Raw genomic sequence first — 17,222 nt, 5'->3', positions numbered from 1 at the left:
GTTGTGTAATACTTCAGCAAACGTTTTCGACATCCCTTCTGGGCTCTTCCTCAGGCTTTTTCTATAAATACTGAGCTGGACTTTGAAAAATCGAATACTTTCTTTTGAGCCTAAGGAAGAGCCCAGAAGGAGCGTCAAAAACGTTCACTGACGTATTACACAACACTCCGGTTACAAGGTTAATAGTAAGAGTTATTTTTAGTACATTCCGGTGTATGGAGACGAATAAGTATTTCAAAATACTTAGTTTAATTCCTTGTGATATTTTATATATTTGAAGACATAATTCTAAAGAATTTTTTTCAATTAGAACCATGCGTCACATTTGCAAGATTTTATCACTGAGAAACACAAATGGATTTAAATTAGAGGCAAGTTTTTAAAAATTATTTAAATCAAAATTTCTTACATTTCAATATTATTTTATTATTAAATATTATTAAAACTTAATTAATAAATATTTCAATTTTTAATAAATTTAATACAGTTAATACTGTTAGAATATTTAATTTAATATGGAAGTTTAAGTTCCATGTAACACATATTTAATTTAAGTTATCTAACCAAAATCCAATCTTAAAAGTTGAATTTTGTCAATGTTTTTTAAACTTTTTATCCTTTATCATGCTTTGTTTAATTTATAGTAAAAATTAAAAAAATAAATAAATAAACATTTCTATTTTAGATACTTCAGGCTCACGACATTAATGAAGTGGCCAAATTAATTTTCCAAATATGCGAACAAACGCTTACAAAAACAACTTCTGAAGACAATATATTAAATCCTTCTTGGTTTTCTCCAGTTATGACTAAAGTTTGTGTAATTTATTACAAATTTGTATTTTTATTATTTCTAATATGTTAATTCATGATTTAAATTTTCTAAAATAGGAGGAAGAATTTTTATTATCATTACCATGCATGAATTCGTATTGGTAAGTTGAAAATAAACATTAATAATTATTAATTTAATAAATGTTAATTCTTAACTGTAGTTTAATTTTTTTTTTAGTTTTGATATAATGAAAAAACTCCAATTTTATTAATAAAGTCCAAATTTTGTTTGCTTCATGCACATATTTAAATCAACTATCTTATTCTTAGCATTTTCAACTAATCAAGCACATTATCAGAATTTCTCACCACTTAACCAAAATCATTAGTAGCTGGTCACTTACATCATTAGGTCAAATGATTAAACTAAAACAAAATAGTTGACAGTTGACCAGCTAACTACTCTGTCCCCTACTGAAAAAATTTCCCCGCTTCTAAATACATGCATTTCAAGTTTGTGGAAAAAATTTGTTATCTAAAGATCAAATCACCAAATTAATAACTACACTAAACACATGTCCACAACTATAGGATTACAAAAAGGCTGTTTGATTGACTAATGAAGAGGATTAAAAGAAAGAAGAAAGTGATAAGACATACTGGTACAAGGAAGAAAAGGATGAAATGATGTGTTTGCATTATGCAGGCAGTTGAAAGAAAAACCTTTATAAAAAGTTAGAGAAAAGTGGAAAAGAAAAATTGTCTTCAAAAGAATTGTAGTTTTTTGATTTGGTCAAAAATGACAAAGGAAAGAGAAAAGACTTTGACAAAGCAGGAGTTTATGTGATACCATTAAGGGATGATAAAGGGAGGGATAAAGTCCATACAGAAATCAGAAAGAGACTAGGAGATATAGCAGAACTATTCTGCTATATCTCCTAGTCTCTTTATATAGTCTAGTATAGGAAAAATTACTACTATTCTGAATTAGGAAAATGTTAAGAAAGAAAATACAATGGAAAGTTGAAAGAGATAAGAAAAAAGAGAAATTTTGGAAATTGCTGAGAAAGCATAGATATGTATGAAAGGAGTTTGAAAAATTAAGTAATTGATGGCAGAGACTCTGAGAAGTTACTAATTATTTGGAAGTGGCTCTTAAACAAGGAATATAACTGTACTTCTTGTTTAATTTTGCTTAGCATAGATTTTTTATATAGATATGAGCTTACTAAAAACTGGAGAGATATATATAATTAAGGGAGAGAAGATCAATTGTGATTGGTAGTTTAATTAGGTTTTTTTTAATGCAAAGCTACAAAAAAACCAAATAACTAGCAAAAGATTAGGGAAGTTTTAACTAATATTGCAGCTGTTGAAATTGCTGTACATGTGTGAAAAAAGGGGGTGATGTAAGAAGGAGAGAGGGGGAGAGGAAAGTAAGTTTACAGTTTGAAGAAATGCTTCCATGCTGTGAGGAAAGAGTCTACATTGCAAAAGTTAATAATGTTATTTTTGCAATTACAGGAACAATAATTTTCATTTAGTCTTTTGTAGAAGTCCCTCAGTTTTCAACCTCCTACAATGCTAAAGACCATCCTGACATGCACCTCCAACCAGGCATCTACATTAGCCCCATTACTGATTGCAGATTGAACCGCAACTTAGAATACAGAGATGTTACAATGTGCCCTTTAAACACCCACCTAAAGAACATCAGAATTCCATCCTGAAAGGATCAGCCAGCATTGTGCTAGCTATCTTTGCATCTGACCTCTGCCATCAGTGTGGATTTTGACTGTGCACACTTCATACATAGATCTTCCTGACAACCATTTCTCAAACATCTAGACATCTAGAGCAAGTTAAAATTTATAAGGCCACCTGCAAAAATACTGCTATTAACTTTTACGATGTAGACTTCCCCACAGCATAGAAGTCATTCTTCAAACTGTAAACTTACTTTCCTTTCTCCCTCCCTCTCTCCTTACATTGTCCCCTTTTTCACACATATACAGCAATACCCCATTGTTTCAACAGCTGCAGGATTAGTTAGCCTGAGGATGCCTGTTCAACACAGGTGAAAATGTTAGCACTTCCCAATTTTTTTACTGGTTATTTGGATTTTTGTAGCTTTGTATCAAGTTTACCCAGTTTTTGAGTGGTTGTATTTTAGGTTTTTTATGTTTTTTTTTCTTTCTTTTGGTAACTCTGTCCTTTGGGCACTAAGAGGACCTCCTTAGCAAGTCCATTATGGGTTTGGCCAGGTCCACAATGGAAGGATATGACTGAACATATCCAGGATGGACTACCCCAAAAAATTCATGGGTTTTTTGACCAATCCAGATTTGATCCAGAGTCCCCAGAGTGGTATGCTGCCAAATTAACCACTGGCCATCTGGACATCTGTTTGTTATAATTATTAATTTGGTATTTAGATAATAACAGTTTTTTTTCTATGAATTTCTTAAAATTCTGCACATGTCTATGTAGAAGTGGGAAAAAAATTCTTATCTTTTGACATCGTTTTTTGAGGGAATTACTGTTTGAATAACAAAGCATGCTGTAGATCATCAATTTCCTGTTTCAAAGTACTGAATTTACTTATAAAAGAATCATGGATTATATATTATTTAACCATAACTTTAACATCTGTTTTATATATTGAACATTTATGAAATTTATAATGCACAATAACGGAACTGTTGAATCTTTCTATACTTTTTAAAGTATTTATATTAATTAAACAGTGCATGGAAAATCCAGAATTTCAGATACCATTCTGCCCTTTACTAGTTTGGACATTGTAAATTTTTACCTGGATATCTAAAATTCTAATTTATTTGTCTGAGATTTAGGTGCATTATCAACCAAAACATAATTCAAAAGAATTACACCATAAGATCAAGTGTTCGTAATAACAGAAAAATTTACTAACAAAAAAGAACCAGAATTATATATCACTTACAAGAAAGGAGGTAATCTACCCAATCAAACATCCACATTCAATACTGTTTGATGTTGCTGTTAAAACAAGGTCTTGTATCACAAAGTTGGGCCATACATGTGAGCTACAGAAATTCCCAAAGTACAATATACGAAGAGAGGGGCCCCAGAATAATCAATTAGAAAATTATTAACTACTTTACCCTATATCTTGACTTAAAACTAAAAACAAAGTTGAAATGGATAATTGATAGAAAGTATAGGAAAAAGAGAACTAGTATACTGGGAACTGTTACTTAACAAAAAACAATACATCAAGGAGCCAAAGTCACATGACTCAGAACATTTCTTCTTTATTGTTTTGAAATTAACTGGTCTTACTCTTAACCATAACATTATAGCAGAATACTTCCATATCAAGATGGCAAATATCCTAGGTTGCCAGGAAGAATCCTCTATCCTATTCACTGGAGCTCTTCATAAGAAAGTGTTTTGTCTGTGATTGAAGTTCAACCTCAACCATTAAACATGATATTTTTTCAAATATGTACAACTGGGCAAGGCTGATGTCATGACAAGTTAGAATTTTAAAATTCGATCTAGGGGCTGAGATATTTAAGGTCAAATTTCTCCATGTAAATTCTATGGGCTGATTGCCAGTTGTAAGTGCAAATTGACAAAATTTTTATTTTATTCTCTAATGATAATTAAAAGTTACAGGCATAAATTATGTATCTTGTATACAGTATATGTGCTTAGAGGAATAAGGGGAAACAAAATATGCAATACTTTCAGCATTCCTAATGCTGAAAGTATTGCATATTTTGTTTTGTCTAGATTGTTTTTAGCACTTAGATATAAAGCTAATTCTTTATTACTACAGTAGAGCGTCGTTTATCCGAATCAATTGGGGACTGAGGTAGTTCGGATAACTTATTTTTTGGATAATGGATTATATGCAAAAAAATATGTTAACCTATCCCATGTTGAAATTTTTCTCCGTTGCATGTGGCTTTATGTTGAATTTTCATCGATGTTAAGCCTAACGTAAACTTTTTAAAATAATAATCGGTGCTATTGTATCGTTAAAAATTATTTCTTTATTTTTTACAAACAAAATAAATATATTAAAAAATATAAAAACAAAAAAATATACTTTAGAAGTTTATCTAGTATCAAAAACGTTCGATTCAGCAAGACACACAGTCTCAGAAAAACACCACACAAAAGTGCCAGTGCTGCCAGCTAAAACACACACACACACACCAACAAAAAAATATTGGAGTAGCCCAAGATATAGCCAAAAATTGCAGTGCCACAGCACTAGTGAAATTTTAAATTTGCCAACTGGAGTGCTTTCGGTTAACCAACGTTTCGGATAACCGACATTCGGATAAACGACGCTCTACTGTATTTAGTTTCTGAAAGGAAAGGCATATTACATATGAAGATTGTGTAAGTCTTTTTGAATTTCATCAGAAAATGAGCAGTGTGACAATGATAGTTATAATTTCCTCTGTTATTCTCAATTAAACTTGCAAAGTAGAAAGGGAGAAAGTGTTTCTCATCTCTCTCTCTCGAGAAGGTATATATTTTTTTTATATATACATATATATAAAAAGATTATATGAAATAGATAGCAATTTCTTAATTAGTCTGGTGGTAAGGGTTCAGTCTCAATGTATCAGAGTCAAAACACCCATGAAACCTTCTGTAAACTTCTGTAAATTCTACCTGTATTCCAGATCATTAAGAAAAACAAGCTGACATCTTTAGCACCTTTGCACTACTGTTTTTTAATTATTATAAGAGCTGAGTGAAAGAAGTAGACTCTGAAAATGGGCTCCTGGACATAATAAAATATAAGCTCTGAACTAAGTGAATACTTAGAGGCAATCCTTGGTTTTGTTCTCTGATTGGTGCTGAATAGGACAAGTCATCCTATCTCAAAAATCACATGATTGTTTCACAATCTTGTTATAAAGTGCATTCTCAATGACATTCTCTATGACCTCATCAAAGTCCAACATATTCAAGTGTGTAGATTTTGTAGAATACAAAATAAATCCAACAGAAATGTATCTGAAGAAGAGTACTTTACAAATCTTAATAGACAAAAATTAAAATACAATGGAATCACTTGGCAAAGTTTAATACTTCAGAAGTTTGTTAATCTGGCACCTGATAATCCAGAATATCTGATCAGTATTCCAGATCAACATGTTAATATTCCAAACGTATAGCTTTTGTGAATTGTATGTGTAAAATACAGTACATGTCTGAAAAATAAATATTATATGCACATAAATCATTATGAATGTTGATTTTATACAATAATGGGTTTATTATTGGGTAATAGTATTGGGCTACAATTTGAAAAAATTGTATTTATAAATTGCCGCTGTCATCCGTCTGTTTGTTCATCTGACTTTCCTTAATCTCGAGAATGGAGTTAGATAGATGATAGATACAGAAAGCTTAGGGACAGGAGGTACTGATTTTAACTATATACAAACTTCTAGTTTGCACCAGAAGTCATGTGATTTCAATTAAAACATTTTCCCCTGAAAGGAGTTAGTAGAGCGACACAATTCTTCTTCTAGCAGGAAAGTATGATGTGCAGAGGCAAAACACTACTAATTTGAGGTGGCAAGCATATATTTTAAATTAAATAAATTTTAAAAATATTATTAAAAATTGCAGCCCAGCATTGTGATGATTTCACAATAAATAATTACTTGTTGTTTTTGTAGATCTTTCAATCAGTCTTAACACAGTGTTGTCATACAGTATATTGTATCATGTTAAGACTGATTAAAGAGCATGCATAAACAAATCGGAGGCAGACAACATGCACTGGTACAAAATATACAGCAATGCCTGCAATATTTTCAGATCACACACAAGCTAATTTTTGCAACAAAACATACAGTAATCCAATATTTTGATAATTCAGCATCACTCTGGTCCATAGATACCAGACTCATAAACTTGTACTGTATTATGTTTTTTCTGTATATATTAAACATTTTTATATTTACAGCAATAAAATAAATATATACACAGACAGATACATTAATAATACAGTATTTAATGTCTCTGTACTTCAATGTTAATTAAACTATGATTTTAAACACTTTAGAGTTAATAATATAGTATTTTAAAATTAATTATATTGTTTTCTTTAAACTTAATTTTTAACTATAAATGAAATTTTTTTCAATATATTTTTTAAGATTAATTTGATTATTTTCTTACGAGAATCTAAATGAAATATATATACTATATACACACTAGGGTGGTGCTTAAAATAGCTTACTTAAAAAATAAATTGCTTACTTTTTTGTGGTCCTACCCTCCAGAACTATTCCAAATGGTCTCAAATTACTACAGAAGAAATTTGAACTTGATATATTAATATTTAGAGGTAGCTTAATGACCACAAAGTTTATAAAAAGAGTGATTTATGACAAATGAAAACATACAAGATCTGTTTTGGTAAACCAGACTTGTTTCACTTTTGGATAATTACAGACAAATTAGTCATGTAGACTCTACAATATTGAAAAATTTGATGGATTACAAACGAAAAAATTTTTAAACATCACAATTCACAAAATTTGAAATTTTCAGTATTACGTTCAATATAACTTTATCAGTTTATTTTGGTAGAGGCAGAGTGTCTCTCTTTCTTGCTGCCTGGATAATCTGCCTCCAACTGCTCTCTTACTCTGTCTCCTTTCCAGCTTGCATCTTCTTCTTCAGTATTTGTGCTGCTGCTTGAGGATATTAGGGCTGCTATTTCTTCACCATTTCTCTTCAAGTCTTCCATTCTACATTTTCTGTTAAGTATCTGTTCCTGTCTTTGTGCTGATCATTTCTCCTTCGCAGCTAATTTTGCATCCACACCTACTATTGACCCTTTACGTCCTTTCTCACGCTGAGCTAACAAGAACTCATGATCCTCTGGAATTTTTATCATTTCGACTGCTCTAAGATGAGAAATGTCAAAAAGTTCATCTAGTTTACTAACAAATTTAGCCTCATTTGTTTGCTGTGTTACAGATTGTCGCCCCTTATTTTTCTTTAGCAAACGCCATTCTTCAAATGTTTGTTCTAGTTTAGTTATGAAGTTTCTTGACTCTATCATTGGGATCCTTGCTATTTTATAAAATATTGCCAGCTTTTCAACTGTAACAGCTGATGACTATCTGATAGTTCGTTTCAGTTGAAGATGGTGATGTAAAAACAAACCAAGAGCTTGAAGTAAGGATGGTAACTTGTTGCCAGTTAATTCAGTTACCATCAAACCAAGGAGGTACACTTCAGTTATAGATCTAATTGCTGCTGCCACCATATTTATTATTTAATAACTTTGCCGAAATGAACAAAAACATATTATGTGATTTGCTTGAGCAGTTTCTGGATTATATAGTCTATGCATCTGATGATATCAGCAGTTTTTCAGCAATGTGCCTGAACTTGTCCATACAAGCCAAATAGCCAATAGGTGTTGATGTAAGTATGAGTCATTGAGTCAGCCTCAACCAGAAACAGGGAAAAACATTTGCAGCAAGACTTAATGATGTCAGCAAAATAAAGATCATGAATTATGACAGAAATTAATTCTGTGGGAATGTCTTGTGTGATTAACCTTTCAACAGTGGAATAGTCAGATATGGTGCTACCCCTTAGTAGTGGAGAATAAACATGCGAAATTTTTAGAGTATTTTTACACGTGTTTTTTCTCATTACTGTTTCAGAAAAAGATTTTGTAAACAGTTATATCTAGTAAAGAAAAGTCTTTTTTTTATTGTTACATAATTCATTTTTTATGTGAATTTTTTTTTGCAGTAGTTTTTGGCGCTACCCCCAAAAGAATTTGATGTATATATACATCCCTCACCACTGCCACACATTCGCCCTTGACAAATATATTCATCGCTCACTGCTGAGTGGTTAATTTAATTGTTTATTTATTGAGATGACCAACTCCAGTTTTACAAACCGTTGTACTAAAATGGATACATTGTGGTTGAAGCTTGTGATTGCCATATGCTCATCCTTACCATTTGGAACCTATAAAACTTCAGTGACATTGAACTACCAGTAAATATTTACCAATGGAGTAGGTTTTTGGCACAAATGTTTTCTATATATAGAAATAGAACAGAAATAGAGGGTAGAAGGTTCACATTTACAGAATTGTGAAAATAAGCTCCACCCTAATATACACATAAATATATTTACAATATATATATATATATATTTTTTTTTTTTTGGAATATGAAATTATATCAGAAAATTGAATGTTTGTTTATTGTTAGTGCTCAAGAAATGTTATCATGCTTGTCATTGAATGAATTGTTAACATTGACTTGGACTGAACTTAAATCCCAGTTTAATAAAATTCCTGACAAAGTATTAAAGGTAAAATTGAAATGAATATTTAAAATTTGTTTAATTTTAATTGATTTTATTGTTTTATTTTTAGTTATTTTATCATTTAGCTAGTCAGCCGGCTGTTTTGAATGAATCTGGTCTTTTATCCACATCTTTGGAATCTAAAAATGAGAATAATGAGATGTTATCACCTTCCTTAAATCACTCTTCAGATACAGCTATTGATATACTGAGCAAATCAAGCTTTGATACAAATTTAGAAATGAACTCTTTATTCAATTTTGATAAAAGTCCCGAGGATTACACTTTAGAATTTAAGCGTTATTCATTAGATGATGAATCACATGAAGAAATAAACAATTCAAAAAAGCCTGAATTTAGTAGATATGACATTTCATATTTTGGAAAGCATAGCAAAGTAATACGAAAAAATGAAATAGAACCACCACTTAAAAAACATAAATTTAATCAAGAAGTTGAACAAGAAAAGAAAAATGATTCATATCTTTCTACTTGTAGTATTAATAACATTAATCAATTGATAATTCTAAATAAAAAATTTTGCAAAGATTCTGATGTTGGAAAGATGATAAAGAACTCAGATATTTTGGCTAGTGCATATTCTATGAAGAAAAACTTAAATCCACTGTATTCAAATGATTTCAATAATTTTAAAACTCTTGAAAAGAACTCAAATATAAAAAGCAGTTTCAATCAAAGAACAATAGGAATAGCACATCCATTTGTACATAATGATAAAAGTGAAGGTAAATAGAATTTTACTTATTTACTAATAGTTTATATATATTTAATAAAATTTTTGATGTTTGATTGATAATAANTTTACTTTATCTAAAAAAAAAGAACTATTCTAATATGAGTGATTAATAGCTTTCTTATTCAATATTTTACTGTTAAAATATTCCAAAAATGTTGTTTCTGTCGATTATATATATATGTTACGTAATATTATTTCAAGGGGGAAGTCTGCTGGTCATGAAAATCAAGTAGTTTTAATGATTTGTGTGACAGTTTCGCGTCGCGCAGTCGTCGCGTCACAGCGTGATATAAGTTGACTACATAGTTTCTAAATATCTTACCTAACATAGACCGTTTAGAGGAGATTATTTTCTGATTTTTGAGCCAACTACACAGTTTTATATTTTAAACATGTTTCTTTTATTACAGAAAAATTTCCAGATTATATGAATTATTTTTTTCATTTTTAAAACACGTCCTAATTAAAACTTATATCAAGGTCCGGCTATTCTGCCCATAAATAATACTAAACCAGATTGTTTATCCATGATAAAGAATAGGAATGGATGATCGGCTTCAAAAAATTGTCCGTTGAACGATCCTATTCTTTCTACTATCATAGCCGTAGCTGCAGTTGCTATGCTTCCTCTTTCTTCTAATTGTATAACAACCCGATGCATCATATCAGTCATATGCAATTGATGGTGCGGTGTTATACCTCTTAAATCGGCCGAAGAGGGCGAAAATAAACTATTTACTCCTAAATTTCTTAATACATTAGCGATAGAAGGTTGAGACTCGACAGTAAATTTGGGTACTCTTACGTTAACGTCTTTCTTTTTCATGGTAGATATAAGCTGTTTCATAGTAGTAGAATTTAATTTTTTCTGAAGATTAAGCAGACCCTCTAATTGATCGGGCAGAACCAAAAATAAACTGATTCGATTCGATTTAAATGGTAATTCCAAGATGCTAGCTTCCATTCCTGGACTATGTCCGTGAGCCAGATGTAATTTTGCAACCATCATGGGCACACTTGCATGAAAATGGGGAGTAACGTAGAAACGCGCTTTGGGTTCCGTCATAGCGGGATCAAATTTCCAAAGCCACTCGGAATTGAAATATAATGCATTAACTGTCATTATTTGAGTGGTCTGAGGTAATAGTTTGGGTAAAAAATGTAAAATCTGCCCAGAAGTTTGTTCGTGAACCCAATTATTGATTATTTCTCTGGCACCGTGGGCGTCGTTCTGGAAATCCACTTCTTTAACGGTAGTGTTGTAATAATATTTCAAGGCCATCTGGTAAAATTTTGATATTTCCAGTCCTTTTTGAATATACAGTTTATTGGCAACAGCTAAAGATTCCCGCACGGACCGATCCGATAGCAATTCATTAATTATTTGACCAAAAGCTTGGTGTATTTGAGTGATATTTACATGGCAGATGTGAAGAATTTGACAGATTTCTTGTGTAGTATAACTTCCAGATCCCAACTCTGTCATTAATAATACAGAATAAATACTGAATGGAGAAAATACAACATTGTTTTGATAACCATTCTTTTTAACTAGTTCTTTGTAAACTTGTAAACAGAAATCTAAATTCGCTTCGACTAAATGCTTATACGGCGATTGGGTTTCTGCGAAAACTTCATGATATAAAATCAGTGTCACCAAGATAGTGGATAAAGTTGTAACGCGCATCTTCTTCACCTAGTAAGAGATAATGTAAATGTGATAATAATACAAAAAAAAACCGATGTAAATAATGAATACAAATTAATAGAATTCATAACAGAACGTCTATAGTAAGTTAGAAATTACTACAAAATGTTAGCTGTAATTAGGATAAATTAATTTTTTAATATCACCTTTTAAAGATAATAATATGAGTATTATACAAAACAAATATAAAATATCTTTCTGAATTTTATGGTAAAATTTTATATGATTAAAACAAATAAAATAACAAAAATTGATAATATTTAAGTGAACATACCTACAAGATGAGATACTTTTCCTATTGAATCGTGTCAGACAAAGTTTGAGAAACGCTTTACAAAAATATATAGGATTCATAGAGGAGCAAAATATTCCTTAGACACCGCTCCATGTTTCTATTGGATGATAAAACACAGAACAAATGCTATTGGTGGTTAATATTACGCCTAGGTCAATGACCAAGTTTGACTGGCGAACAGGATTACGAGTTGCATTCAACACTTATCAAATTCAATATGATAATTATGATGAAAAGGACGATAAGAAAGATAGATGAGGATATTTACGCATTTTATGTTGAACAAATTGTGTATAAAATTAGTAAAGTTAAAGATAAGAAGTTAAAGAGTTAAGACACGTGGATATTATGTCGCCAAGCCGTCTGTCTGACATATGGGGGGGGGGAATTATCACGTTTGCGACCAATCAGGAAAGTCTATCAGACCTGTTACATTCAAATGTCAATTTTGACATTGAATTTTATAATATGTAATATGTAAATTTACATAAAAATAATTCAAAGTTAGAAGAAAAAGAAATAAATTATACATTTCTTAAAATCATTTTAGATACTAAAAGGATACACACAATATATAGGGGTGCAGTGACACGTTATCCTATGGGCGAAAAGGGCAGTTGTCTGGAGCTGCCACAAACAGAAGGCATCTTTTATATGAAAAAAAAGAAGGTATTTCTCTGAAAAATTCCCCCAAAGAATAATGTCTGATGTTAATACTGTACAGGGGACCCCCTAATTCAAATTTGCCTTGGTCCCATGAAGCTATAAGGTACTACTGTTGGGGTGCCTAAATTTTTTCTTGATTCAGATACTCTTGCACTTGCTTCTGTTGGAACATGACAGAATTCTCAACAAATATTGTACAATGATGATGATAAATTCTTAAGACAAGTTTCCATGTATTTGTGCTGAAGATGAATTAGAATTTACAGTACTTTCATATATTTATCAAATTTTTCTGTTAAAAAAATCATTCATTATATTCCTATATTCTTTGCATTTTTAACAAAATTTAATCAAGGAATTAAATATTTTTAATTTGCGTGTTTAATTTGTAACTTCTAATTCATTTTTAGCTGTACCAAAAGATAAAAATCTAATTATAATTAGTGATGTGCCGGATCGTTAAAAATGTATATCCGCGGATACGGATACAGATACGGATCATTAGTGTCTAGATCCACGGATACGGATCTCAACTTTCGTTCTCAGTCGGCGCCAGTGCGTGTGACCTTGGACATGATAGTTTACGCTTTGCGTTAGTAACGCGACGTGTTTTGACTTGCACTGCGCGTGTTTTTGTTTATAGTTTAGTGTGACACGGAATAGCGTAGATTGCGTTTGTATTTTTGGAGAGTGTTGAGTTAAAATAAAAACAATGTCGACAAAAAAGTTTAGTAGTGTAATATGGAAATATTTTACGATAGTAAATGAATTTTTCAAGATAAAATTTTTGTAATATGAATGTGCAAAATATGTGATTTTAAGAAATAAAAAGTAATTTGAATTGAAGTTATTAGTATTTTATTGCTACCTATCTTTAAAATTTCATATAAGTAATGAAATTCATTAAGATAAAAGATCCGTTAAAGATCCGCTAAAAAGTAACGGATACGGATCTTTTTTTTTTCTCACGGATATCCGGCACATCACTAATTATAATGTTATAAGTTTTAAACCTAATATATATTTTATAATTCTATAGGAATTATATAGCTATCACATTGATTGATNATATATATATATATAAGTTTCTACCTCTCTGGAAGGCCCCAGGATAGAATCCCGCGGTCGAAATTCCCAGAAATTTTTCGTGGTTGGTTCGGTTCGAATATGTCGGGCCCCGTCCCTCATCATCTAGTATATGATAAAAAACACCTCTTATTGCCCATAGGGCGCTAAGAGGGCCTTTTTCCTTTGGAAAGAGTAAAAGAAAGAAAGATGTTAAATGACTACTTAAGCACTAAAGCAATTTTTTTTACGATAGATAATTTAGAAGGTTAATTTTGCTATACCTCACTATAGGTCTAAAGGAATTTCCCTTTTTAAAAAGGAAAGTTTCTTCATCTTGAAACGAGTCTGATCAGATCATAACAAAAAGAAAAGGGGGAAAAATGAAAAGGGATTACAATTACAATTGAATTGAACTTACATTTAACACGAAAAAACATTCGATATAAGTTATTATATTAAAAGTTTTCTCTCTTTTTTTAAAGAATTTAACCTTATTAAGTGGTTATTAAAACCACTTAATAAGGTAAAATACAGTTTAATTTTTAATGAATCATACTTTTTTTATTGTAGTAGCTGTTTAAAAGTATGGTTAAAAGTTCTAAGTTAATTTCTGTTAGTTAAAGTAATTTTATCCGAAAGTGAATTATAAATTTTCATTGTTTATTTTCTGAAACATAATTTAAAGCATTAGCGTTTTAATATTTTATTAACACATTTTTTTTTTAAATTAATATATGTAATATATGTGAAATATATGCAGAATTATTTGTAACGGTTTCGAAAGGCCACTGATAAGGCATCCATGCGTACAACCGTACAAGAAACGGAAAGCGTGACTTTCATTAATTAATTTTGGCATAGTGTTGAAATAGTATTCAGCTCTCTTAATAACATTAAGTAATTTTTCCCCTTTACAAAATTAAATTTGAAAATTCGACCTTCACAGGGTCGATGTCAACTTGATCTGATTTCACAAATCTTTTGTTCCTGATTGTTGTAAACCGGCTATAGACCAGTCTGCTTAGGTCAGAGCCGGTCATGTTAGATAAAATCGTTTTAACTTAATATGTCTATCGCAACTATTGTAATTATTTTGCTCTTTACTTTAACAATCGTTTTCTTCATATAGGAGCAAGCTTCATCTGCCTATGAACTTTATGGTATTTTAGCAATATAAATTATAAATTAGTTTGCTTTATTTGAATGGCAGAAAATTCGCAGAAAATTTTCCAGGGGGGAACCTTGGAGACAAATAATTACATAAATAAATTTTTATTTAATTATATAATTTTTAGGGATGATTTTTTTTTCACAAGTAGACCATAGAATACAGTATTGCAATGATACAAAAAGACAGACAAAGCGTTCCGTGATCGTGGGTGTAAGATCACATATTTCAATTACTTATGTTTATCATATTCAGAATAAATCCTTCATAAGACAGGCATATTTCCATTTATCCATAACGAAGTAGAAAATATGTTGTTGAAAGCTTTAAATCCACCTTTCAAGAACATATTTTCTTGAACTAACTTCTAAAGATTTTATGAAATTCAAATTAAATTTGAAAGTATCAAGTGCTATTCCGAATCATACTCATATAATAGAAAATAATTGATCAAACATGCTATAATTGAGCAGGTATGAATATACTTTGTAACGTAGTTCTGTCCAGAATAAAATCTTTTAAAAAATATTAGAATATTCACAAAAATTGATGGAAATAATCCATCTATTATTGTAAAGTTTTATTGTCTATTAAAAAAAAAACATTCGAAAAATTATAAATTGGTTTAAAATTTTAAGAATTATTTCTTTTCAGAAGTGAATTTTATAAATTTAAGGAAGAAATGAATAGCATTTATGAAAATACACAGGGATGCAAAAGTAAGTATACAGTTGTTGTTAGAGAAAAAAAAAACATGTAAGAAAGACATAGAAGAAAAATCATTTATTTTTATGCATAAATTACATTACATTACATTAAATTACAATTCAAATAATAAAAGTAATGAATACCAAACATTTGTATTTCTCAAATTCACAACTTTATACCTACTTTTGCACTTTCAGTATTTAAAGATTCATTATAAATGCGATTCAAAATTCTAATGTACTAATTGGAAAGCCATATTCTGATCAAACCGAACATTTAATGGATTCTGTCTATTTTATTTAAATATAACAATTATAGATAATCTTTTTCATTTTTTTTCATTTCACTTGATATTTTATGCCATATAAAATCCATAAATGTGTATCATAGTTAAGCTTATGTATCCCTAATAATTTATGATTATTCAGAGAGAGGAAAAAGAAAAAAAAATGGAATATATGAAATCTAGCTTCCTATTTTTGCATGAAAGTATTGAAATTTGTAAAATCAAAAGTTAACTTGAAAATGATTAGTCAAATCTCCTAAAGGAGAACATTTTTTTCCCCCTTAGATACAATACATCATCTACTTTTAAATAAATAATTATATGCTTTTGAAATGATTTCAAATGAATAATTATATACTTATAAAAATAATATGAATCCTCATGTAAATTCACAACATAAAAATTCATCACATTAACCATCGTAATAAGTATAATTAATATTTAGATGTCTGATTTATTTTCTTTTAAAATTAAGAACAAAAATTAAAACATTATGCGAATCTCATTGGTTATGCTGATCTTGTATGATCAGAAAACTTAAAGAACACCTGCAGGAACACTAATCAGTATCTTAACTCTGAGGGGTAACACCTGCACATCTAGTTTTATTACCAATGCAACTAAAACAGAATAGCACACAGGAAAAAATAAAAATTAAATATATTCTCTAAGCTTTAAAACAATAAATTCGCATATCGTTTCTTTCATCTACTTTTACTTTATCTGAGTTAGGTGCGAGTGAAACGTGACAGAAAAATAAAGTGATTTTTATAGTCGCATTTTAAATAGCATCAAATGAGTATTGCCATACAGAAAAAAAAAAAAAAAAGACAAAATCGTTTTATACAACTGCCCGAAGGGGTACGTAAACGGAAGTATAAATTATATATGAATGAAGCCGATCATCGTGTCCGAAATTTAATCGGTATAACGGTTTTTCTCCTCTTTCATTCATCCATATTATATAACATTTATAGGAACTAGTCTCGTTGCTTCCGAGTTAATCCATTATACAAAATGGCACAATTTATAAAAAAAAAAAAGAAAAATAAAATGGGCGAGGTTCATCCCGCCTCTTCTGCAGCTGACCTGTACGAATTTCTCCCGGATGTTTTAGGGCGTGCCCTGTTAAAGGTGTAAGTTTCGACTATTATATTTATAACTACTTCTATAACTATTTGAACTTCATGTATTAAAAGGGAGTGGGAAAAGGTGGGTGAAAGAAACTCTAAAAACAAATAAATAAAATGTACAATGAACTAGGAAATAAAAAAAACAAAAAAAAAAAAACTTTTGCAAGCCAATTTCTCAGAATCTGAAATGGACAATGAAGAAAGAATAGGAATAAATTCAAATCTTATATTTTTATTACTACAATTAAACAATGCTCTTAAATTACATTACTAAGTTAGAAACTATACATAT

General features: G+C 30.2%; 2 protein-coding genes across 2 annotated transcripts in view; one reads left to right on the top strand and one right to left on the bottom strand.

Moving 5' to 3' along the window:
- LOC111619071 overlaps positions 1 to 9,895 on the top strand; it is a 54,630-nt gene extending 44,735 nt beyond the window's left edge. Inside the window, exons 16-20 of the mRNA XM_023360718.1 lie at positions 311 to 371; positions 686 to 814; positions 892 to 935; positions 9,045 to 9,147; positions 9,212 to 9,895. Coding sequence (XP_023216486.1) covers positions 311 to 371; positions 686 to 814; positions 892 to 935; positions 9,045 to 9,147; positions 9,212 to 9,895 — 1,021 coding nt within the window. The remainder of the gene's footprint in view (positions 1 to 310; positions 372 to 685; positions 815 to 891; positions 936 to 9,044; positions 9,148 to 9,211) is intronic.
- A 435-nt stretch (positions 9,896 to 10,330) lies between these two features.
- LOC111619069 (leukocyte elastase inhibitor-like) lies at positions 10,331 to 11,585 on the bottom strand. Its single transcript, XM_023360717.1, has one exon. The coding sequence runs from the start codon at positions 11,583 to 11,585 to the stop codon at positions 10,374 to 10,376; it is 1,212 nt and encodes a 403-aa protein (XP_023216485.1). The 3' UTR covers positions 10,331 to 10,373.
- Between the last annotated feature and the right edge of the window lie 5,637 nt (positions 11,586 to 17,222).

The sequence above is a fragment of the Centruroides sculpturatus genome, unplaced genomic scaffold, assembly GCF_000671375.1.
Source record: "Centruroides sculpturatus isolate CEXI.00-Female unplaced genomic scaffold, Cexi_2.0 scaffold170, whole genome shotgun sequence".
NCBI classification, from domain to species: domain Eukaryota; kingdom Metazoa; phylum Arthropoda; class Arachnida; order Scorpiones; family Buthidae; genus Centruroides; species Centruroides sculpturatus.
This window is presented reverse-complemented; position numbering and strand designations above follow the sequence as displayed.

Excerpts from the sequence above, each read along its gene's own strand:
- LOC111619069 (XM_023360717.1), bottom strand. The coding sequence starts at position 11,585 with ATGCGCGTTACAACTTTATCCACTATCTTGGTGACACTGATTTTATAT.